Source organism: Rousettus aegyptiacus, unplaced genomic scaffold, assembly GCF_014176215.1.
Source record: "Rousettus aegyptiacus isolate mRouAeg1 unplaced genomic scaffold, mRouAeg1.p scaffold_m13_p_7, whole genome shotgun sequence".
Classification (NCBI taxonomy): Eukaryota; Metazoa; Chordata; class Mammalia; order Chiroptera; family Pteropodidae; genus Rousettus; species Rousettus aegyptiacus.
In genome coordinates, this window is record NW_023416310.1 from 44,134,471 (window position 1) to 44,160,639 (window position 26,169).

Genomic DNA, 26,169 nt, shown 5'->3' on the forward strand with positions numbered 1-26,169 from the left:
TTGGGCTATTTCAATAGCTTTAATAATGGTACATTCTAGCCACTTCGAAGCACCAAGGTCACCTTCCACTAGATTCATGCTCCTCGATCCCTGAGGTCTCTTACATGTATTTCTACAGTGTAGGGGATCTGGTCTCTCTATAATGAATCTCTAGCCTCCGACACTTCTTTCTTCACGTTTTCATCTAATCTAAGCAATGTAGGTACTCATAAAATATGAAACTCTTGCCTTTCCCGTACTTCTTCCAAGTACAGTGCACCTTTCATCTTTCCCGTCCCCTCTCTTGCCAGTTCAGTGACTTGCTCTGGCTCTTGAGCTTTGTAATTGGCACAGTACAAATTTATATCTCAGCAAACTTACAAATTACTGCATGTAATGGATTTTGGGATCATTTATAAATAATTGAAACCACGAATGTTAGATTCTTGAATGCCAAGGGTCTACTGAATATCAATATTTCATGGAGTTCCATAAAGAGCATTATGAATTCCAGCTTTTGTGACTCTTAAAATATATTTGAGCGCTCCTGATCCATATATTGATATTTGTGACTTTATCATTCTTTTTTAGAATAAATTAGCATGTTAAACGTACTCTTTGTGATGATATTAAAAAAAAAAAACCCAAATCCTTTGCATTTCATGGAAGTAGAGGGAGTTGAAATAAGGTATCAAGTGTTTCATATCTTATATTTCATCTCATTTTCTTTGGTTTGTTTTTATTTTAAGTGGCAAATAATGCATGCTTATTGTCAGAAATATTCAGAAGCATGTGGAGTAAAAAATGAAAATCTTAATTTCCCTCGTCCTTCAGCCCCGTCGTCCTACCAATACTTAGATTCGCACCCTTCTAAACCTTTTCATTTGGATTTACACGAGTAAGTTCCCACTTAGGACATTTTCTTTAAAAAATAAATGGAATTATATTATGTATATTGTTCTTATTTAATTTAAAAAATCCTTAGATATATATAGAGAGATCTACTTCTTTCCTTTCAACCTCTGCATGGTGTTTCATGGTAAGAATATATTCTAATTTATTTAACTACTTCCCTAGCCATGTCGAGTGGGCTCTTTTGTCTCCAAACTGTTGCTAAGGCCCAAAACAGGGGAAAAAAGTACTATGCATAAATGTCATGTTTAAAAGGAGCCCCACCAGTGAGAGCCAGACCTTGTCCTGTAGTGCTTATCAAAACGTATGAGAAGTGTTCAGTGTCCCACCCCCAGAATTTATACAGAGAGAGCTGAGGGACAGGAGGGTTTTAAGATGTGAGGGAGTGCTATGTTTGTGGGTTGAAGTTATTTTCTCCCTTTCTCAAATCAAGAGAAGAGACGGATTCTAAGAGAATTACTTGTGAGACTGGCATTTATTTGGACATCTGCTTAGCCAGTGGATTTGCTGACCTACTCTGTTAGTATCTAAACAGAGGAAAAAAAAAAAAACTGGTGAGAGTTGACCCAGTTGGGGACTGCCAAGTGGGGAGGTGGGTCAAGATTGCCCCATTCCCACCCCAGAGTTCCCATCTCTGGTATGTGCCAGTTGGTCCCGTTGCAGAGGGAGATGAGATTGGGGTGTGGTTGAGCAGCTTGAGAGAAAAGAGTGTATTGTAGAGCAGGGATCCCCAGTTCCCCAGCCATGGACTGGTACTGTCCATGGCATGTTAGGATCCGGGCCACACAGCAGAAAGAAGGTAAGTGGCAGGCCAGAGAGAGAAGCTTCATCTGTATTTGCAGCTGCTCCCCAGCACTAGCATCACTGCCTCGGCTCCACCTCAGATCATCAGGCATTAGATTCTCATAGGAGCATCGGCCCCTGGTGCCAAAAAGGGTGGGGACCGCTGTCTTAGAGGAATGCAGCATAAATGTTACCAGCTGAGGGTCAGCTCCAAGAGGCAGCCTAATGATTGCTTTTCCTCTAGGTTATTTATTACTATACAAGAAATACCCTAAGACCCGGGTGTCTTTTGTAAGGTCTTTAGTCAGCTTGGATAGTATTTTAAAGTTACATACTGTGTTCTTAAGAAAAAAATATCAAAACACTTAAGTAATTAATTCAAAAGAGGTCATGTTAATACCTGCTCAAGAAATTACAGCTCTTGAATATTAAGTAATATTAAAATCAGCTTTTCTCAGTCGGCAGGCAGCCATCCGAGTCCTTAGTTATAAATGGTGAGCATTCACATGGATCTGGTATGTTGTCCTCACTTCCTAGAAATGGTTACCACGAGAACTGGGGTTTATCTGAGCAACGTTTCCATTCCACAGAAAGTATAAATAATTAAGAGGTCATTCTTAATAGAATAAAACAAGGGGTACTCTTTGTGCTGGTGATAAATACAAACTAAAAGGTTCTGCACAGCTAGTGAGCATATTTACTTGGTTCAAAACACCTCTAATTAGTTAAACTGAAACTTTATTCAGACCATGTGAAAGGAATCATGTTTATTTTCTGAATTGGTCATAACATAGCTTCATGTAAATGTGAGCGACGAGCAATTTTACCATTCAGCTATAGGAAAAAAGTCATGATTAAATTTAGAAGATAGAAATAAAGTATGGCAGTAACTTCTAATGAGTTATAAGGACAGCACATGTTAAGAGCGTGCACATTGTTGAACAGGAAATTTAAGAGCTGAGTAGGTTTTGGGGGAAAGATTATATTCAAATGAAAGCAAATGTTGTGTTATGTTTTATTTGTATTTCTCTGGTTATTTTTCACTGAATGTTTGACATGATTATAAAGGTTTGATATGATTGTAAGTTCCTTTTATAGTAACTATATATTGTTTTAAAGTTATTAAACTAGAGACATTAAAATGATATTTAATAAGTAAAATGTAAATATTAAAGTTTTAAAAATATGCATATTATACAAATCTTATAGTTTTCATGCTTTTATACTTAAATGTACATATTTCTTTCAAAACACATTTCATTTATTTCTATTTTTTTCTTCTGATTTGTCTTACAGGAAGTGCCACAATCATATTCTGCATTTACATTAAGTAACACAGAGGTGAACAGTATGAAGACTAATGCACAGAGAAATGAAATCCCAATAGAGGAACTCGGTGAATTTTCTGAACTTCAAACCATCACTAAAGGAACTCCAAATAAAGACGAGGCAGTGAGCCATTCTGAGAGTTGTTCAAGCACCCAAGGCAAATCTTTCCATGATAAGCCTCAGGGATCTCAACCTGAGTCCAGTTCTGCTTCCTCCAGTCCTGGAGCTTTGCATGCAAAGGCCACTCATTCAGTTCTACAAGGTTCTGAAGAAAACAAGGTCAAGAGGACATCCTGCATGTATGGGGCAAACTGCTACAGGTAAAATAAAATTACAGGTAGCCTATTTTTTACATTATTTACATTATTTCAATAGCACATAGCTATGTAGATAGATCCTATGGTGGGTAAAAAGCCTAATAAAACACATTAGCCTAAAGGTTAGGAGCTTTATCATGTGTCTGCTGATTTGCACCCTCTAGGTATGCATTCCTGCAAATACTGCTAGAGGCTTATAAGACTTCAATGTTTTATATGTAGACATGCTGATTAATGCAAGGATCTGAATTTGGGATTCCAGACTTGAAAATTTAATCACTCAGACCTAAATACCTGCTTATTTAATGTCTTATTTAGATATTAGAAAAGTTCATAAATTATTGTTGTATAGATTATAATTATCAAGAGAATTTTAGGTTCTATTTAGGCATCTTATTATACTTGTGCATTTTCCTTTATATTTTTGTAATGGTGCTTTTGAATCACCATGGTGCCTTCTAAAACAACTGAATGTTTATTTCCTGGCTTGATTGGTTACTTCTGTACTTACTTCATTTGATTACATTGTACTATATATTCTAATTTCATATTTTGTGAATTCAAATTATAATCCTTCAGTTTTAGGCTATTGTTTTATTTATAATATAAATTATAAATAAACTAGAATGTTTATAATTACGCAGTCCTAGTTCTTTGCTGTTCTGACTTTCGAAACCAAATATCTTACTAATACATCCCAGTGGAGTTTGTAGTCTTCTATGCAATAGCGTATTTATATCACATATTCTGTTAACTTCACATTCATATTATCTCTTTTTAAAATGCCTTGCTATTTTAGCACTTGAATAACAATATTTTTCAGTTTCAACAGTTATGATGTATGCATTTACTCACAATTTTATCTATTTACAATGGGCTTAGTTCCACATGTGGAACATAATTTGTAAACTTGTAGAATAAGAGTATATAAACCTTTGAGTTTGGATTTTTGAAAAATCCTGTTAGGGCTGCCATAACACAATACCATGGATTGGGTGGCTTAAATAACAGAAATTTATTATTTCTCAGTTCTGGAGGCTGAAAATCAAAGATCAGAGGGTTGGCAGGTTTAGTTTCTCCCGAGCCCTCTCTCCTTGGCTTGCAGATGGCCTCCTCCTCAGTGTGTCCTCACATGGCCTTTTCTCTGTACATGCACATCTCTGGTGTCTCATCATTTTATAAAGGCACCAGTCATATTGAATTAAGGTCCTGCCCTTATGACCTTATTTAATCTGAATTATCTCTAAAGGCCCTGTCTCTAAATATAGTCGCATTAGAAATTAGAGCTTTTTTTTTTTTTTTTGCTTTGTAACATTTGTCAGTTTTTTTTGTGTTTCAGGCTGAGGGCTAAGAGGCCAAAAAGAATTTTGAGCAGTCTCATGGGAGTTAAGCAACAAAAATGGGGTTCAATGTTTGCCAGCAGGCCTATATAGACATTCAAGATGGAAAGTATAAGCATAAGTACAAATGAATATTGACTATGTAAAGCAATAATAATTTTTGTGTTATATAAAATACATGCAAAATTAAAATATATGAAAATAGCACAGAGGTATTTGGGGATTAAAGCAAGTAAAATTTTGACTACTTTGGATAACATTATGTAAATTGATTCATACAGTATTTGTTATTTTGTGACTGATTTCACTTAGCAAAATGTCCTCAAGGTTCATTCATATTGTAGCATGTGTCAGGATTTCCTTCCTTTTTAAGGCTGAAAAATATTCCATCATATGTATATACTACATTTTGTTTATCCATTCATCTGTCAGTGGACACTTAGGTTTCTTCTGTCTCTTGGGTATTATGAATAATGCTACTATGACATGGGTGTGCAAATAACTCTTTGAGATCTTGCTTTGAAATTTTTTAGCCATATATGGAGAAGTAGAATTGCTAGATAATATGGTAATTCTATTATTAACTTTTTTGAGGAACCACCTTATTGTTTTCCATTGTGTCTGCACTATTTTACATATCTGCCAACATGTACAAAGGTTCCAATTTCTCCACATCCTCACCAGACTTGTTATTTTCCGTTTTTTGTTTGTTTTTTAGTGGTAGCCATCTTAATTAATATGAAGTATGATATATTATTGTGGTTTTGATTTGCATTTCTCTTATGATTTGTAATGTTGAGCGTCTTTCATGTGATTGTTGGCCATTTGTATATTTTCTTTGGAAAATTGTCTTTTCAAGCTCTGTTCTCATTCTCGAATTGTGTTATTTGTTTTCTGGTCATTGAGTTGGAGGAATTCTGATATAAACCCCTTATTCGATACACGATTTACAGATGTTTTCTCCTATTCTTTAGATTACCTTTCCGCTCTGTTAATTGTGGCGTCGATGCATAGAAATTTAAAGTTTTTAAAAAAATAAACTTTATTAAATTTATCGATGTGATAATTATTTAATAAAATCATATAGGTTTCAAATGTACAGTTCTATAATACATCACCTGCATATTGCATTGTGTGTCCACCACTCAAAGTCAGGTCTCCTTATGTCACCATATATTTGATCCCTTTTACCCTCTTCTATTTCCCCAAAATCCCCATTTCCTTTTGGTAACCACTGTACTGTTGTCTGTGTCTATGAGGTTTTGTTTATTTGTTTGTCTTATTTGTTCACTTGTTATACAAATTTTATATTTCACATATGAGTGAAATCATATGGTTCTTGACTTTTCCATCTGATTTTACTTAGTATGATATTCTCAAGATCCATTCATGTTGTCACAAATGGATCTTTTCTCATGGCTGAGTAGTATTCCATTGTATATTTGTACCATACCTTCCTTATTTAGTTATCTGTCAAAGGAAACTTTGGCTGTTTCCATATCTTGGTCACTTTAATTCTGATGTAGTCCAATTTATCTATTTTTACTTTTGTTGCCTTTGCATTTGGAAAGAATTTTTGTGAAATCCATTTGAGTTAATTTTGAATACAGTGAAGGGGAAGGCTCCAGCCTTATTCTTTTTATGTAAACGTCTAATTTTCCCAACACTATTTGTTGGAAAAAATCTGTCCTTTCTGTCATTGAATGGTCTTGGCACCATTGTTGAAAATCATTTGACCATGTAGGTGAGAGTTTATTTCTGGGCTCTCTATTCTTTTCCATTTGTCCATATGCTTGTCTTTATGTGTACCTCATTATTTTGTTAACTGCAGTTTTGTAATAGGTTTTGAAATCAGGAAGTGTGGGACCTTCAATTTTGTTTTTGTTTTTTTTCAAGATTGTTTTGGCTATTTGGGGTCCCTTGAGATTCCATATGAATTTTATTATGGATTTTTTTTTATTTCTGCAAAAAATGCCATTAGCATCTTGATAGGGATTGCATTAAATCTTTAGCTTGCTTTGCGTAGTATTGACATCTTAATAATCTTAAGTCTTCCATTTCATGAACATAGCATATCTTTCCATTTATTGGTATCTTCTTTAATAGGACTTAAACCAGTGTACACATCTTTCACCTCCTTGATTACGTTTATTCCCAAATATTTTATTTTCTAAGTTATTTTATTTTATTTTTATTTTTTTAAATCCCCGCCCCCCACAACTTCTACCTCTTACCTACGGATATTGCCATATCGCCTTAAGAACTGGATCTCCGAAGAAGGGGTGTGTCCTCCTACACGCTCACGGTGCACACCTGGGGACTGGTGTACCCAGGGCCTGGCGTACCAGAGGGGTCTGGTGCACCTGGGATATAGGCCATGGTTCCACTGAGGCTTGAACCCAGGACCTTCTGCATGTAAAGCAGATGTGCTAATCACTACTCTGTGGAACCACCCTCTAAATGTTATTTTAAATGGAATTATATTTAAAATTTTTTTCTTTTGGCATTTTTTTATTTTACGTGTATAGAAACAACTGCTTTTTGCATTTTAATTTTGTAAAATGCAACTTTGCTGAATTAGTGTATTACTTTTGGCTTTTTTTGTGTGGAACCTTTAGTTTTCTGCATATGTAGAAAATACATCGACATGTACATCAAAAGTAGAATGTTCTTAGCAGTATTATTTACAAAAGCCAATAATCTGAATGAACCCAAAGGTCTATGAATAGAAGAATGGATGGAACAAATTGTAACAGTTTCATACAATGGAATGTTACACAGTAATGAAGATATACTGTTGCTACATATAACAATATGGGCTAATCATACAAACATAAAAAATTATTCTCAAAGAATCCTATATATTTCCAAACAAAACTAATATGTTGCTTTATAACATTTGCTTTGCAAAGTATAGTCCAGAGACCCCTGAGAAGTTCAGGTCCCCAGGAAGCTTTTAGAAAATCTGTTAAGTCAAAACTATTTTCATAATACTACTAAGACTTTATGTGCTATTTTCACTCTTATTCTCTCACAAGTGTACAGTAGAGTTTCCCAGAGGCTATATGATCTGCATTATTGTTAATGATTGAATGCAGAAGCAGATATGAGAATCCACATATCCTCTCTTAAGCCAGATATTAAAGAAATTTCCAAAGTTTAAAACAATGTCTCTGTAAATTTTTTGGAAGATGAAGTTATTTGTGTTAAGACATGTTATTTATGATAATATGTAAATTTTTAAATTTTCTCATTTTTCATTTCTAATAGATTAAATAATGCATATAGACAAAAGCTCTCTGGAGTTTTAGTAATTTTTTCGAGAGGTCAGAAAGTCTGAGAAACATTATTTTCTATGACAGGATAGTGGGGACGTTTGTGTAGTAAAATGGCTTTAATGATTGGAAGGAGACCTGTGGAGACTCTAGAATGTTCGTAATGGCCTGTTTTTTATCTTAGTAGAGGATACATAGGTTCATGTTATTAAAAGTCTTTAAAAGCTATGTATGCTTTTATATATAAACTATTTGTTGCAAATTATCCATTGACATTCATGACCTACCATATATATCACCAAAAATTAATTTTGTTACCATGAGAATTCTTTACAATGCTGTGAACTTTGTTTTTAACAATGTATCACATTAGTTCACATTCTGGAATAATCAGGTATGTTTTCTTGGTTTCCTGCCGAATCCTATTAATTATTTTTTTAGTATATCTAGAAATCTTATGTATCCTATTAATTGTTTTATCTGACAGTACATTTGTCACCCTTATAGGAAGAATCCTGTCCATTTTCAACATTTCAGTCACCCTGGCGATAGTGATTATGGATGTGTACAAGTTATGTGTCAAGATGAGGCTGATGACCGGCCTGAATGTCCTTATGGATCATCTTGTTATAGGTATGTAAATCTGAAACATTTGGTTGTGCTTCTTTCCTCCTTAATTTCTGTTATTTATTCATTTATGCCTGCAGTTTCTCATCTCAAGCCTTTAACATCTAGTTTTAAACCTCTAGATAATAGGTTTTCATTTTGTTAATAGGTAGGATTCTATTCTTTTAGATAATTCTAAATTGTTGACATTATTAACCTTATAAAAACCTGAAATTGTTCCTTATTTCTAACTTTCTAAAATGCAAATCATACAATTTAAAAGCTGTCAATGCACCATATCATATACTTTATCCAGACTCCTTAGTATGACATATTTCACATCAGGATGTTATTTATCTCTGCCTCCTGCAACTCCTACCATTCTTGCCAACACATACTGAATCCTAAAAGAAAAGTAAAAGTACTTCTCTCTGCTTCTTTAGCATGTTGTGCCTGTCTGTATCATGCAGAGTTGAATTTACCTTGTGAGGTTATGTTTGTTTCTTTACTGGAATGTCTCCTCCTTCAGGCAGCAAGTTTCTAGACTGCATGGACATTTTTATCCTCTATCTGCAGCTTCATTTAATAAAATAATGAATTTGAAATAAGTCAAACCACCAAAGAAAGAAGTAGTGATTCTAGTCTTAGCTTTAATTCCAGAGAGCCATCTTTCAGATATAATTTGTGATACAATTTCCTGAACCTTCTGGACTTTTTGTTCCTATAATTGTGGTTTTTAATAAAGAGGCATAATAAGCTTCTTAAGTGAGAAAGAAAAATTAAAAAACTTATTATGCCTTATTATTTGAAAAATAAGTGTTCTATTCCAGTGCAACATCATGCCAATATTAATTAGAAGATATTTTCATCAGCTATGTCAATAAACTTGAATATTTAGGACAAATGAATAAATTTCTACAAAATATAACTTTTAGAAACAAAAAAAAATTGAAAATGAAACAATCCTACAGTAATGAAATTGAATGCATAAATAAAAGCCTTCCATCAAAGAAATTTGAATTCTTTTTGGCTTTATCAGCTAATTCTACCAAATACTTAAAGAAGAAACACTCAATTTTTATATAAAAAAAAGCAAAAGGGGATATATTCCTTAATTCATTTTATGAGACCAGAATAGCCTCGATACTAAAACCCAGCAAGAATAATACAAGAATGAAAAATCTAAGACAAATTACTTTTGAACTTAGCTGTGAATATTCTTTAAAAAAAAAAAAAAAGGTTAAGTGAATCAAGCAATTAAAAAAGGAAAATATAACATGACCAAATTAGGTTTGTTCAAGGAATGCTATTTTGTTTAGTATTTAAAAATAATATAATTCACCATGTATCAGAATAAGTAGAAAATTATATAATCATTTCAATAAATGATTAAAAAACTGGCAAAATTCATTCATTTATGAATTTATGATCAAAACTCATTTCAAAGTGGGAATAGAAGGAAACTTTTTAAATATCATACAGAATATCTGCAAAAGCTTATAGCAAACATCATATTAAAAGTAAGATATTAAAATTTTTCTTTCTGATATCAGAAATGAGACAGTAATATTTCTTCCCTTAATCCTGTCAGTTTTTCTTAATGAACTCACTGCAGTCTGTCCTCCGTGGAAAAGCTATAGAAATGGGAAACTCATTCAGAGCTGTTCCCCTTTTTCACATGTTGGCTTTGCTCTGGCTTCTGCCTGCTTTTGGTAGCTTATCCATTGCCTTAAGATTATTGTTTTAATATTTTTTTCCAGGGTATAGTTGTTACCTATGGGATGTTTGGTCTGATACAATGTCTCCTGTCATTACTAGAAGCAGAACTCTTACTTTGTGTCATATAATATAGCTGCTCCAGCTTTTGTTGGTTAGTGTTTGTGTTACATTTTTCATCCTTAAGCTTTTAACCTTTGTCCTTAAATTTAAAGCATGTCTCTTACAAATAGCATGTAATTGGTTCCTTGGTCTTAGTTTTAATCCAGTCAGACAGTCTCTGCCTTTTAGGTGGAGTGCTTAATCTGATTACATTTAATATAGTTACTGATATATTTGAGTTTAATTTTGCCTTTTGTTATTTATTTTCTATTTGTCCCACACGTTCTTTGTTCCTGTATTTTTCTTTTCCTGACTTTTTTTGAATTAGCCAACTGTTTTTCATTCTACTGTTTTCTCCTTCATTAACATTTTAGTTATATGTATTTTTTCATTAGTTATATTAGATTTTAATAGGCATCACTGACTTATTACGATCTACCTTACAGTTACTGCTTTTACCATTTCCTAGTGTGATAATCTTATATCAATTTAACTCCATTTACTTATTCTGCCTTTTTAAAACACTATTGTCATTATATATTTTGACCTCTACACATGTTAACTTATAAGGCATTATTATTAATTTCTTAAATGTTAATCATCAGCATTCTTTTATTTTTAACTAGAATATTTATCATTTTGGGTATCTGTCATTTTCCCCCGCAATTTTATTCTTTCATCTGGGATCATTTTCTTTTAGTTACATCTTCTTTTAGTATTTCATGTTATGAAAATTTGCTGGAAAAAAGTTCTTTTAGCTTTTGTGTGTCTGAAAATGGTCTTCGTAGATTTTTTTTTTTAACGATATTTTAATTCAGTGTAGAATTCTAGCTTGACAAGTCTTGTTTCCTTTCATCACTTTAAAGATGTCATTTCACTGACTCTTGCCTTCCTAGTTTATGTTGGAAGTACATTATCTGCCTTATTGTGCTTTTGTAACTAATGTGCCTTGCCTCTGGCCACTTTTAAGAATTTTATCATTGCTTTTACTTTCAGTAGTTTAACATGTGTTCAGGTATTTTTTTCTTTGTATTCCTTTCATTTTGGGTTTGCTGAGGTTTTTTGCAGGTGGTTGGTTTTCTTGTTAGTTTAGGGAAATTGCTTGGTTATTATCTCATCGGATATTGCTTCTTCCCCATTCCATCTCTTCTCTTTTTTACTCCAGTTAAACATATGTCGAACGTTTGGCCATGTCCCCCATGTCTTTTCTACATTCTTTTGTTCTTTCAGACTGCCCCACCCCCCATGCTTCAAAATGGATATTTGTTATTGACTTATCTTGGAGTTTACTAATCCTCTCTTCTCTTGTGGGTAGTCTGCTCTTAAATTTATCTAAAGAATTCATAATCTCAGAAAATGCATTTTTCAATTCTAGAATATTCATTTTTTATAGATTCTAAATTTGGCAATTTTCTCTATCTTTTCACTCACATTCCCCTTTTTCTCACTTTTTTTTAAAAAAAACATATTCTTTAACATATTTGTTTTAGGTATTTTTATTTGCTAACCAACATTTCTGGATCAGTTTCTTTTGGTTATTGGTCATATTTTTCTGCCTCTTCATGTCTAAGTAATTTTTTGAAATACTAACATAGTTAATAAAAAAAAAAACCTGTAAGGATTATAGATATTCGCTTCCCTCAGTGAGGGTGACTGCTCTTTGGCAGAGAGGAGATAGTCATCTCTGTCTAGTCAGATTTAGATAGATAATAGCTAGGTTGATGTTTTAATTAAACTTGGTCTACCTTTGGTTTGTCTCTGTTCTTTTGACATGGCATGTCTAGACTTCTGATTGAAAGGCTGGTCTCTGTCTTCTTAGCTGTGAAACTTCTCTCTAGAGATTTTGAGCTTATCAGCCCATTAGTCTACCACCCAGGCATCTTAAATTCTGACACATTTCTTGAGGGGGAATCAGTTACATATTTGTTATAGATCTCTTTCCTGTAGTGTGACTTTATCTCTAAAACAGTACATGAATTGGAGGTTTCACTCTGCCATTTTGAAGTTTTAGACCCAGACCTTAAGCTTCTCACACCTTCCAGAACTCAGCAAATATTTCTTGGGAAAAATCAGCCTTGAATTGGGGTTCATTTAGTTTCTAAACTGTTATGACAATCCCATGAGACCATGAAAAGCTTTACTAGTTTCTCTTTTTTCAAACTTGGTCCAGATTGTATCTTCTGCCCATACCAAAAATTGGCAAAGACCTCTAAGGAATAAAAGAGCCAGTGATTTTCAGCTCACCTAAGAAGGGATTTTTCCTCTATGGAATTTTAGACAATCTAAAATTTTCATGTTCCCACAATTCTCTCATAAAAATAATTTTTATAATTTATCAGGTATTTTTCTAGTTATTACAACAAGACTTCCATGATCTGCCATGATGTCCTACATTTTTTAGAACCAAAATCCAAATATATCTGTTCTTGAGAACAATAAAAATGAAATACAAAGCCTTGCTGAGAATAACGTCGAAAATTACTACCTTTATTTCATTAATCTCTTTAAAAGAGGTCAGAGTAGGTAGTAGTGAAGAGAAATTACTTCAAGGCTAGTGACTCACATGTAGTAATAGAAACTTTCAAATAGATATCTAAATATATTTATATGTACATATTGCATATTTTCCTAATTTATCAGTTGAGCTCCTTAGTGTCCTGGTTCTACTTAGAGATAATTTTAAGATTTTTTTTCTTATTAATTTTAATTACAGTTCAGAAAAACTCTTAGAGAATGTTAGATATGATCACTTACTCTGACTACTGTTTTACAAATAAGGGAATGGAAACTAAGAAAAGTTAAATGAGTTTCCTAGGACCCCAAAGCTAGTGAGATCAAAACCCAGTCTCCTCTTTCCTGCAATGGAGCATTTTTCTGTGGAATGGCCTGATTGCATCTTGTTACTCATGGCTTTCTAACATACTGATAGTGGTTGTCTTTTTAGCCAAATAGCAAAATAATATTTTAGAGTTTAAAAGATCTCCAGATATGGCACTTTGGCTGAAGAATTCATGAATTTTTCAAATGAACATGATCATGGAAACTCTAGTTTCAAAAGTGTAATGTATATTTATATGCCCTTTCTTGTTGCATTATAATTTTGAGTTAGGCAAAAAGTATGATCTAGTAGATTTTTTTTTGTATCATTGCTAAAAACTGATATTATATTATGACCAATTTATTCTTTAACTGTCTTGATTTGTAAGAATATATTATTTTTTAACCATATTTTGTTCAGTGCTATTAAAAATGATTAAAGAAAACTAAGTGATAGAAGCAAATTTTATTTAACACTTCATGAAGTAGACAGTCTCATTCAGAAATTTGCAAAATGAGGCAGAAGGCAGGAAGCTTCTATAGGATAAGGAATAAAAAAACAGAAAAGAAAAACCAAAGATTTCTAATAGGCATGGGCCAAGTAGTCAACCTTGTTGAGTGAGAAGGGCCAGGGAGGTAAGTATAGAAATACAGTGGATGCACTGTATTTCTCTGGTTAAGCAGAGCATTTACAGGGACACGAAGGCTTTTTTTGGTTGCTGATGTGGCAGCTCAGACAGTAGTGGCTCCATCTTGGGCCTAGATATTTATTTCAAAGGTGTTTGAATATCAGCCTCCTATATCAGAATAATAAAATGCTTTAGTATAGTTTGCCTAAAAGAAAGTTTTTATGTAAGTGCATGCCGGATTTTTCTATAGCTACTGAAAACGATATTGAAGTCTCACAGATCATAAGATAGCGCACAGAAATTAGAAATTATTATATTCAGAAAAAATTATATATATATATATATTTTCTAGAAGTAGAGTTATGATAAGCCTGTTTTCTAAGATGGTTGACATATTTGGAAGGGAGATGAAATTTATGAATGAAAACATTTTAGTTTGCTTTTTATCTTTAAAAATGTCCCTTCACAAAACAGGGTAAGAATTATTCTCAAGTGAAAAAATTATTTTCTCAAGTGAAATACTATGTTGATTTTTAATCTTTTTGCTTCCTGTTCTTACCTCCTAATCCCTTAAATGTATGCAAGTCAGGTTATCTTTCTGATATGTCTAGGCAATCTTAAATGTTGTATAACATTAAATAATCTTAGTTTTATACTATGTCAGCTACCTAAATTTATATGACATTGTATTTCTAAGTATCGCCATCTGTGGTCAGTTTTTTTATTGTAGAGCAACTGTGAAAACATAAAACTGTGCATATGTGGGTATATTTCATTTCTTGCCATTCCATCCCATGAGTAAAACATAGTAAAACATGAGTAACATAGAAAAAAATAGATATGGATCACATTAAATACATACTATAGTAAAATTAAAGATTTCCACAGCCCATATAATATAGGAGGTTGATATTTAGAGAAGGATATTTAATTATTAAATTTTATTTTATTTCTAGACTACAGGCATTATTAACCTTTTCTCTGACATTAATATTTTTTCAAATCTAATAAAATTAAACCTCCTTGAAAAAAATGTTAATTTAAACAAACTGGTTGATGTTGTCATTTTAAGTATCTTGCTCATTTAATTCTTCTGACCACAGTCTGTCAGAAGACTAGCTCAATTTAATGCATTTGATTAGCTTAAGGTACTTGTCTGAATTAGAACATTAGATACTTAATGTCCAGTATAACCTAGTGATAGCTGTGCCTGCTTCTGACTCATTTGCTTCCTCTTGTGCATAATAGGATTTTATGCAGTGCTTGTTAAATTAAGCACTAAACTAAGAATGCATATACACTAAAATGAATGGACTCTCTTTCCAACAAGTTTAGTGCAAAAATGTAAAGTCGAGCTCATACATTGCCTTGGATTTATAAAACCTTAGGCAGACATGTATTATGTTAATGAAAATATTGATGCCTTTTTTTTTTCAGAAGCCAATATGCTCGTTTTTTTTTTTTTAATTATAATACCTAAGAGGAATGAGGTAAAGAAGTGTGTCAGTCATCAACTCTAAGTGCTCTCATTGTAATGAATCTGCAACATGATCTGTATAGTATGAAAAAACAGTGTTTTGACACAAGCATAATTCATTTTTTAAATGTATATTTCATAGTAAGTAAATTCATTATTTTTTGTTATTTGCTGATTCAGATTAATAGCTATGATCTAATTTTTTTTGCTATTTTTCTCTTTTATTTTTGAAAAGTGTTCCAAGTTATCGATACCTTAATTGATAATATATGTAGGTATACACTTCAAACTACAAGATACTGATTTTTAAAAGCTGTTTAATAATAAGAATACGTATTTAGTGTAAATTCGTATTACATTATTTTGAGGAAAATGAATAAGTTTTAATAGAAAAACCCTAGTTGTCCAGTAGTTGCGATTTCCAGAATCAGTCATGTGAGGCTATCAATGATTTTATTTGTAATTAAGAATAATTAAAGTTGATAGTATCCTACTGCATTTTACAGGATCTGCATATAGAGGAAGTAACCTATCATCACTTGCCATGCTTACAGCTCTTAAAGCTTGTTTAAGAGTGTGGTCTTAGAAGGAAGTATCTTAGACTAAATGTCAATCATTTGCTACACAGTTTTACGTAAGATTTGGCTATATTAAATTAATTTATTTATTTTTCAATTACTGTTGACATTCAATGTTATTTCATGTTAGTTTCAGGTAATACAAAGTTAGCACAGCATCGTGGTTAGACATTTATATAATTTACAAAGTGATCCCTTCGATTGACTAGTCTAGTACCTACCCGGCACTATACATGGTTATTACAGTGTCATTGACTATGTTCTCTATCCCGTGACTATTTTGTTACTACTCTTTTTTCCTTCTTAATTCCTTTGCTTTTTTGACCCATTGGCTATAATTTTTTTTAAGACTTCATTTAGAAATAGCAGTAACAACATCAATTATATTCATGTAGAGTTGACAAAATATACTGGGATGCCTTCTGTGGTTTTGTTTTTCTTTCTCCTTTATTTGATGAATATGGCTTCATTTTAATAATAGATTTGTTTTTATTTGTTATATTTAGTGTTAATTACACATATGTAAGAATTTTCAGATGTCTTTTGGCATAGGTAGTAAATTGTAATGATTTGTAATTAACACATTGACTATTTTCCATTACTTTATGCTGGTTTACTCTTTCATTATTTAATAAAGACCATATCTTTTTATTCCTTCTAAATTTTGAGACTTGGGTATTAGGTAGCAGAGGATTCATGTTTTTGCTTTAAGTTTTAAAATAAGTATTGAATTTCAAAAAATGCAAGATTAATTATTTTGAAATGAAAACAAAAATATAGTATGATCACATATTCATTCATTGAGCAAATATTGAACATCTAACATGCCAATCACTATTTTAGAAGCTGATGTAAAACAGTACTTCAGGTTCATTTAAAACTTTTAATGTTAAATTTTTGTATTAAGTTACCAAATATTTGGAAGTAAACAAAAATAAAAATTATTCTGTTCCCACACTGTTGCCTACTTAATCTTTAGATAAGTCTTTATGGTGGAGAGATAATGGGTTTTTAAATCAGCAGATTTAAGTTCGAGTTATATTATGCTAATTATGTAGCATTACTTTGGATGTCATTAGATTTTCCTGAGCTTCAGTTCCTCATGAAAACATGGAAAACAGAGGTTGGATCATTTGTGCTCAAGGACCTCCACCCAGTAGTGGAGAAATCTAGAGCAGAGTGAAATCTGTTCATATTCATAGTCAGAGCAGTTGGATTCCTGGCTACTCTTCCTTAGCCTTCGCTGCTGTCTCCTTTTCTTTTTCCCTGCCTGTAGTTATCGCAGAGCCACAGAGCTCAGTTCTCTCTGATCTCTTCCCTTCTCTCTTCTGTTCTTAATCCCTGGGTGAGCTAATTCACTTTAGTGGCTCCAGACTCACATGTTTAAATGCCTCCACTTGGTTATAAAATCGGTAGTTGAGATTTATTACATCTGAAACAAAACTATTGAATTTTATCAGGAAAACAACTCTTTCCCAAGTATTCTCCTCCTTTGTCAATGACCTCACCTTATTCATAGTGTTGAGGCAGCAGACCAAGACATATGCTTGATTCTTCTCTTTTCTTCGCATCACTCATTCAATCCATTGGCAGTTCTTGCCATTTCATCCTTTAAATTATGTTAGGAACCTAACCACTTCTTACTGCCTCTACCCCTCTCACCTTACTTATAAGCACCATCATCTCTTTCTTGGAGTCCTGCAACAGTTTCTTAACTGATATCCCTTTTTCTTCTCTTGCCCTTCTGTAGTTTATTTGCCACACAGCAATCATAGTAATTCTCTAAAAATAAGTGATATCATGTTGTTTTCTTACTCATAATCTTCCAATAGCTTCTCATAAAACTCTTTACCCTGTCTTACAAGTTGTTCCCTGACTTAATTTTTTACTGCTTTCCTTCTCACTCATTCCCCATGAGCTATACAAGTCTTTTCAGTGGTTTTCCAAATACATTAGCTCATTTCTACCTGTGCCTTAGCAAATTTAGAGACATTTTAAATTTCCTCTTCTTGACGTGTTCTTTCTTCAGATATGTATTGTTTTTCATATATCTATATCGTTAAAATCAGACATGTTTTTGAAATTGAATATTTTAAAATATAACAGCTCATACAAACTTGGCATAGTTATGGATGTATAGCTCTATGTTTAGAACCCAAAGATAACTGTTAATAATTTACAACAATGCAAACAAACAAACAAACAAAAAAACCCAAAACCAGAAAAGATTTTGAGGCTTGCTAAGGTACAGAAAATGTCATTTGTGAAAGAGGTTGATATAAATCTTTTATGAATGAACTTTGAGTATTTCCATTCATTATTTGGAAAAAGTCCTGGGTGGAATTTGGCATTGTCCTTGAAAGTTATTTCAAATACTCATATCCCCCCAAAGATCCATCCAGGATTGCCACTTAGCCTTAACCCAGGGTTATATGAAAAAGACATTTTGCCTTGTTATGAAAAAACTGATTTTTGAAAATGGGATATGCATAGGCAAATGTTAGAAAATATTCTATAATTGTGTGAAGTATGATTGGGAAAATATTCAACCATAATAATTGTATATATTATTGAAGGCAAATTCAGTGATTCAGTATTAATTGGCAATTACTTTTACGGGCACAGATCCCAGACATTGTTGGCTATCTTAAAGTAAAATTGATTTCTGTTTCTATAAAAATGGCTGACACTTGTAAAATGCTTAATAAACCACAAACGTTTATACACATTATTTCATTTGCCCCTTGGAATAGTCCTCTGTGAAGCAGGCAGTATTATTTCTCTTTACAGATGAGGAAATGGAGACTGGGCTCATAGGACTTGCCCTGAATCACAGAATCAGTAAATGGTGTCTTTTGAATTCAGACTTAGCTCTTCTGGTCTGGAAACCAGAGCCCCTTCCACAACTGAATGCCGGTGATCTAAATTTTAACAAGCCGGATAAGAACAGGTCCAAGACACAGTGGCATCTATCTCTTAAGCATTTGCGAAGGACTCTGTGTTCCTTCCAATCACTCGAGTGACTGATTGACTGGAGCTAAGTGTCTTATGATGCTGAGCAGTCAGTATCTCAGGAACCTGATTGCAGTGGAGTCTGCTTAATGTGACTCAGTTTTTCATTGTTTCCTGGGGAAGTAATATGAATTGTTAATGGCAGGAAATTTTAATTTATTTTAATCTTAGGTCTGTGTAAAAAGATTCAGTGAATACTTTGATTATTAAATTTATAGGTGTGAGTGCAAAGGCAATTTTGGCAATTGACATTCTTTTCAACCTAATGATAAAGGTGTTCTCTGCATATTTTCAATAGAAAAACTGCCTTTCAAAGAATAGACTTCTGGAAACGTCAGTATCTATGGATTACTATTTACTAAAAAAAGGTTAAGTTTAATGTTAATTCAAGAAAACTCATTATTAGTCTGGAAATAAGTAGAAACTGTTCTCTGTACTCCAGCCAATGAGAATTTTAAACTTTTGTTTGTATTGCAAATGATTCTTGCCAGTTCTTTTCAATAATCATTTTCTTAAGAAATGATAGGTAGCAAAAACAAGTATCATTTTTCCCTATTAAGTAGAAAAATGTAAAGTATTTCATCATTTTGAGAATTTGTGTGAGTTTAATTTAGAAAAGTTTTTTAAAGGAAAATGATGATTACATATAGTAGATAGATTAATTTATGAAAAATATAGTTGAATGCCACCTTGTGAAAGGTACTCTTATAGATGCTATAAAATATATTAAAAAGTGTTAAGAAAAATCCCATGCCCTCTAGCAGCTCATTTGATAGATGATAGAGATAATACACACACACACACATTTATGTTGGAAATTTAGATGACAATATTAGAAATTCTGTGGTAAGTACCAAATAGTAGATAAATACAATACGTTCTGGAGATTTTTCCCAGTGATGATCTGAGTTGCCTTCCTGAGGGAGCAGTGTAGATTAAGAATAATATTCTTGGCAAAAAGGCTATGTATGAGCAAGTACCTGTCAATGAGAAGGAAACAAAAACTACTCCCTGAGAGTAGAAATGAAGGATTGGGTTGAAAATAAAGGTTGGGACTAAAATTATGTGGAACCCTGAGGGAGAGGATAATTTAAGAATTTAACATTCAAAATACTTAATTTCTTTCACATTTAAATTGCTGTGTCAACAAAATATGTCCAAAATTTGTTTTTATTTTGAGTGTGGGCTTTTGTGTGTTGTAATATTAACTTTTATGTTTCAGCTCATTTTTTAAAGTCCTTTTATTGTGTTAATATTTATTATCAACAACAAAAAATAAAATATATTTGAAAATACATGAAACAGGAAACTTTTGAAGCTGTCACAGAGGATATTTTCTCTTCATTTTCAGTGAGATAGTAAAAATTTTATTGATATTTATACTATCATTTTAAATTGAAAGCTGGGTCTTGGAGTTAAATGTAGAAAAGCACCAATTCAACTAGTTTCTTGAGGTCCACATTGTAGTCTTACACTTGCCTTTTTGTGAAATTAGCAAGTTCTCCAAGGAAAGGATAGAAACTATTAGCAGACCCTCAAAGAAGTAAATGTCCCCCATATAAGGTGGAGGAAAATGTGCACATGGATCTAAAAATCTTTTCTGAGGACAAAAGTTCATAATATACTTTTCTGCTCTTCCTTTAGGGAACATACAAATGTAAACCTTTCCCATTTATGTATTCCAAAATGGCTTGCCTTTTCCTAGGTAGTATGTGAGGTTAGATTATGTCAGCGGGGCAGATGACTGCAGTTGTGTTGTGTTCCAAGATGACTGAGAACAGGGAGACACCTTCTGCAACTTTGAGGTTGAACCTGTGCCTTCACAACCCTCACCCTGTTTTCTTCTACCACATCTTTCATTTCAGCTTTTTAAAAAGTTTCTCTCTCTTTTAATCTTTCTAGCCTGGCAACTGCCAGCAGTCATTTAACTGCTGCTTGGTACATAAACTGTACTTGTCTCCGTTAGGTGCCATGGTTCGATTTCTGTACTTGTTTTTAAAGCCTGACATTTAGTTGCCTGAGAGTTTCTAAAGCAGCTTTTGAAAGAGATTGCAGTAGCAAACGAGGCCATATTTAACTTTTCAAGAATTCTGCTCTGTTAAGGGTAAAGCAGGAAAATATAAGACTGCTTGGTAGCTGAAGCAAACATATGTTAAAAAGGAGAAAAAAAGCCTTTAAATCTCAAGTGAATGTAGGTATACAATGACCAATGCAGATATATAGTAATCATCATGAAGCATCTGTGTAGAATGGTAGCACTTGCAGAATCTCTGCGAGGGAGTAGGGAATTTCAGTGTACTATCGTCACTTTTCAGTAGGTTTGAATTGTTCTCAAAATAAAAGGTTAACAGTGTACTTTACCACAATAAAAAAGGAAAGGATTTTAAAAAATTCACCAAAAATAATCTCAAATCCCCAGCAACCTTTTATAAATTATCAATGAAGAATACCTTTGGTATTAATGTTCCTCATTTTTCCAATGTCCAGCACTGACCGTACTTTAATAAAGACTGAACTAAACAAGCCACTGACCCGCGCCAGCATGTTCATTAGGGAAGGATCATCCCCTGAGTCATCACTGCAGCTTTGTTCATTTGCACCTCTCTTCATCACATTTAAGTTGTCCTGTTCATTTCTCTCAACTTTGAAGTTTCTTTTCCATCAAAAGGTCCAATTTGGGTTAATTACCCCAACATACAATCTTTTATAGAATCTTTTTTCCACTTTACAAAACTGTTGAGTTATGACCTTAATTAACTGTGTGGTTGCACTCTTGTACTGCATTTAATGCTCATCTTGTAGAGAAAGTTACCAATAAAAAAGGAGATATTAGCAGTAAGAGATGTCACTGATAACCTGACACAGGGCCTGGCGTATAATAAGTGCCCCGTGACTTATTTCTTGAATCAGTGATTAATGAATCATTGGCTAACATGAATTACTTACCACTTACCATGCCCTTAGACTAAGGACGTATTGTGTGTTCCTCATGCGTCCTCACAACAGCTTCATGTGTGTTGTATACCTTAGCAGCTATCTGGTGTCGGTATTAGGATACTCCTTCGTCAGTATCCTAAGAGAGAGACCCATCATGATCAACCAGTTACTGCTTTGGAATTTTGCTACCTAGGCAGTTTTGCATTATCTGTAGAATGTCTTGTATATACAGTGTACCCAAATATTTGTTTAATAATTAAATAATAGAAGGGATCATGAATAAGTGCATATATTCAAAATATTCAAACAGCAGTTTGTTTGACGGGAATATGTTATATAAATTTCTCAACACAAACCACCTTTTCTGTTTTTGCATAACAATTGGTGTTCTTTGAAGAGGCATGACTTAAATGCTTTTAACTTTGGATTCAAGAAGAGCCTTAAAAGCATCATTTTAGACATACACAAACAGATGTATTTTGTTATATATTTTATGCTGTATTTTACATATTTTTATATATGTAATATATGATATAGACATTTAAGAAATAAATTTTTTTAATGAATATATTTTATTTATCTCTTACTGGCTTTCTCTAGAGTATAAATCCTGAGGAAAGAACTTTGTCTGGTTCACCACTCTATCTTTGCATCTAGAAATATGTCTAGAATAGAGAGGGTGACCAGTTAATGTTGAAATTAAAAAGGAAATACTTTGTACAGCATGGCGACTATAGTTGACAAAAACAGCAGATGCTTCTTAATAAGAAGCTAATTTTATGTGTAAGATAGTGAATGTTCTAGTTTAATTAAAATAGTCTCATTAATTTTTTATGATTGGAAAACTAGATCTCATTCTTGTTTTCCTTTCTTTTTCTTTTTCTTTTTCTTTTTCTTTTTCTTTTTCAGGAAGAATCCCCAGCACAAGATAGAATATAGACACAGTACACTTCCAGGTAAGTAATTTTACTTCAGGAAGCAAAAATAAAACTCAAAATGAAAAGGAAACTCAAAATGAAACCTTCAAATGACTCTCTTATTAAACCTAGGTACAGTTTGCTGTTATTTTGTGTTGTTCCCCAAATCTCCTCTGTGAATTTTTTGAATTTTGATTTTGACGCTTTTTCGTAGATTAAAAAAATGTAAATTTTTATACTGCAAATGTTTTCTACAGTCATTATCTAATGATATATATTTGTTCTTATATCTGTTATGATTCTTTTCTTTGTAGGCACCTGAAAACAAAATTTAGATTGGTCCAGACGGTAAAGAGAACTTACTGATTTCTATAATTGAAAAGTCCAGAAGTTGGGCTGGATTTAGATAAGATTTATGCTTTGGCCCATTAATGTCAGTAAGGCCACCAGTGACCCAATTTCCTTCTGTCATTTTACCTTTAGAGGAGTCTTATTATCCTAAGACTGGCTTCTGTCTCCATCAGGAAACTATATGCATCCTTGTTCATCTGAGATGATAAGCTCCCGTGTTTACATCTAAGGAGAGAAAGAGAATGAACAATTTCAACTCTCACTATTCCTAGAAAAAAATCATGAAATTTACTTTTTTAAATTTTTTTTTATGGGGGAAGGAGAAGGAGGGAAAATAAACACCAGAGAAGCAACTATCAAATGTCCATCGGTCCTATTTGCATTAATCTGTTTTACCTGCTTACAAACTCTGATACTTTTACCCTTTACAAATCCTGGCTTCTTTGTATCATTTATGTAATGCAGAGGCCAATTCAACATTCAATATTTTTGCCCACAGAGAGAATAAAATGCATACCATTCAGGCTATGCCCACATGCTTTGTATATGTACAAACACAACCAACTTGTAACCAAGTGATAAAAATAATGAATTTTACCATTGGCAGTTTCATTTCATAGTTCTGATTGAAACACACTTTAATGCCTTAGTACTTCACACACCAGTGTATTCATTTTGTCTGAGCTAATATGGCATGAAGGTTATGTGTTACATATTATACTTTCTTTACTAGCACTGTGTCTAATGATGTTGCATTTATGTTGCTAAATTAACTTCTTTTCCAGCAATAAAGCAATAATATTTATTAAGACTATATTTTCTTGACTGAATTTAACATTGTTCTATAAAAGAGCATTTGACATATCTGAAATAGGAACCGTTTTCCTAAACACTATCAATATGCCTCATATGGTATAGTTAAAAATATCTGAATTTTCTTTGAAGTCTTTTTGAATTATCATTAAAGTATCTTCTGAATGAAGAATATATTTTTAAAACAATTAGCTTTTTTTAAGAAAAACTTTTTTCATTGGAAAGACAGTTTTTTAAAAAGTATAGATATTTTTAAGCAACAGTTAAAACTGCTTTATATTTTTAATGTACTTTCAAGGGTTGTTATGTGGCAATATAATCAGAACATGTCTTCCTACTCTAAAACCTTTAAATTAAGGTACCTGGAGTATTTCAAATATTAAATGTTAAGGTTTTCATTATATTTTTTAACTTAATGATATCTGACACAGAATTCTGACATACTCGTTTTTCTTATTACCCAAATTCTTAGTTTAACATTACCTAAGATCTTAATCTCATTTATGTAACTATTCATTTACTCACAAGCTCCTTTATTCATTTATTATATGTCTAACAAGTGCAGAAAGTTACAGAGAGACGTGAGACCCAGCTTTGGCTCTATATGTTTGTGGTGAGATGCTCTAAAACTCGCAAGAAAGAGAAGAAGCACTTCCTCCTGGAGGTTATCAGGGTAGACTTGATGTGGGAGTTTTAAGTTAAGTTAGTCTTTAAAGTGGTAGGATTTCAGTCATTTTTGCTAGTTTCTTAGCGTGTGGTGGGTGCGTATAGGACATACCAAACAAAGTGAATAATAGATCAGTAGGGGACATCAAGGTAGAAAATGGTAAGTTGTGTTTGGAGTTAGCAGGTGGATATATTTAACTGGCACGGAGTCTCTGTAGTTACTGTGGATGATACCAAAAGGATGTGTTGAGGCCAGATTATAGACGCTTTCAAAACCTAGACCGAAGGTATGGATGCACTGACCAATAATGGTGAGCTAGTATTTTACCCAAATGAAACTGGTGAGGATGAGCAGTCTGAATTGGAAGTGGGGGGAGCCTTGTGGAGGTTAGTTAGATAGTTGAATGAAGGGTCAGAGCTAGGTACAAGTGAATTTTGAAGCAAGAATCGGTAAGGTTTGCCAACTGGTTGGTTATGGTGTAAGGCTGGGATGAGGTAAAGCAAATAGGGATGACTCAGAAATATAGTATTTTGAAGAGACTGGTGATGACAGTTACACATAATAGAGATCAGAAGGAAGGACTGTGTAGGTTTTTTTAAATTTTAATTTAAATATTGAATTCAAAGTGAGGTATCGTAATTACATAATGAGACAATACAATATAATTAGTACCATATACCATATATGCAAAATACTGTAGTATTTTATAGTATAAAATAACTGCATTAAACTTTTATTATTTAATTTCTGACTTGTAGCACTCCTAAAACACTTTAGTCTGTAAGGTTCTTCCACATATATAACAATTTATGTAGTTTGTTCTGGTTTTGTAGGTTTGGCTTCTGTCATCTGTTAAGCTTCTTGTATACCTCAGTTTAAAATTTCATTAACTTTCCACACATTTTCTGAGTGCTGTGGTTTTGGCACAAAGTATTGAACATAAGAATAATTAGCACCAGGAAAATTTTATTTTGTACTTTCTTAGCTACCTTATCTGTTGACAGCATTTAAAAGAAATTATCACCTGATTATTGGAGTCATTTCTTCTTGCTGTTATTATTATATGATATTCATATTCTAGGTGATCAGTACCATTCATGGCTGAAAATTTAGAATATTATTACACTGATAGCTATTTTAATATTTCTCTAGTTATTCAATTATGTGCATGCACACATGTGCATATATATGTATGTATATACATTTTTTTCTTCAGATGAAGAAATCAAAAGATCTAGAAAAAAGCTATTAAGGAAGGTTAGTGGCACGTAAATGAAATTCTGTAAACTGATGCTTAGCATGGGGAAACAGATTTTAGAATTTGAAAAAGGCTAGTGCAATAGTATTTTCAAAACAAAATAAACTTCATGTATAATACAGTAGATCAGAATTACACAAACTGTTTTTCCAAAGCTAAAATATGAATATATTGGTACACTAGAAAGTGAGTCTTTAGTAGTAAAACGAAGCATTATGAAGCATTAAAAAATGTTTATTTTAGTAGTGTATAATAAATTTTCATTTTGAGAAAATTGGGCTAATTTTTTTTTTACTTAATGAAAATTAATACCCTAATTAGTCCTAAGATTTACTGGAAAAGAAAGGAAAATAA

At 32.7% G+C, this 26,169-nt stretch overlaps 1 protein-coding gene across 2 annotated transcripts in view; it reads left to right on the plus strand.

Annotated features, from left to right (window-relative positions):
• APLF (aprataxin and PNKP like factor) overlaps nucleotides 1-26,169 on the plus strand; it is a 62,375-nt gene that overhangs the window by 33,693 nt on the left and 2,513 nt on the right. For both annotated transcript variants that reach the window (XM_016137872.2, XM_016137871.2), the window contains 3 exons: nucleotides 2,971-3,323; nucleotides 8,443-8,568; nucleotides 22,719-22,765. In XM_016137872.2, the coding sequence (XP_015993358.2) occupies nucleotides 2,971-3,323; nucleotides 8,443-8,568; nucleotides 22,719-22,765 (526 nt within the window). The remainder of the gene's footprint in view (nucleotides 1-2,970; nucleotides 3,324-8,442; nucleotides 8,569-22,718; nucleotides 22,766-26,169) is intronic.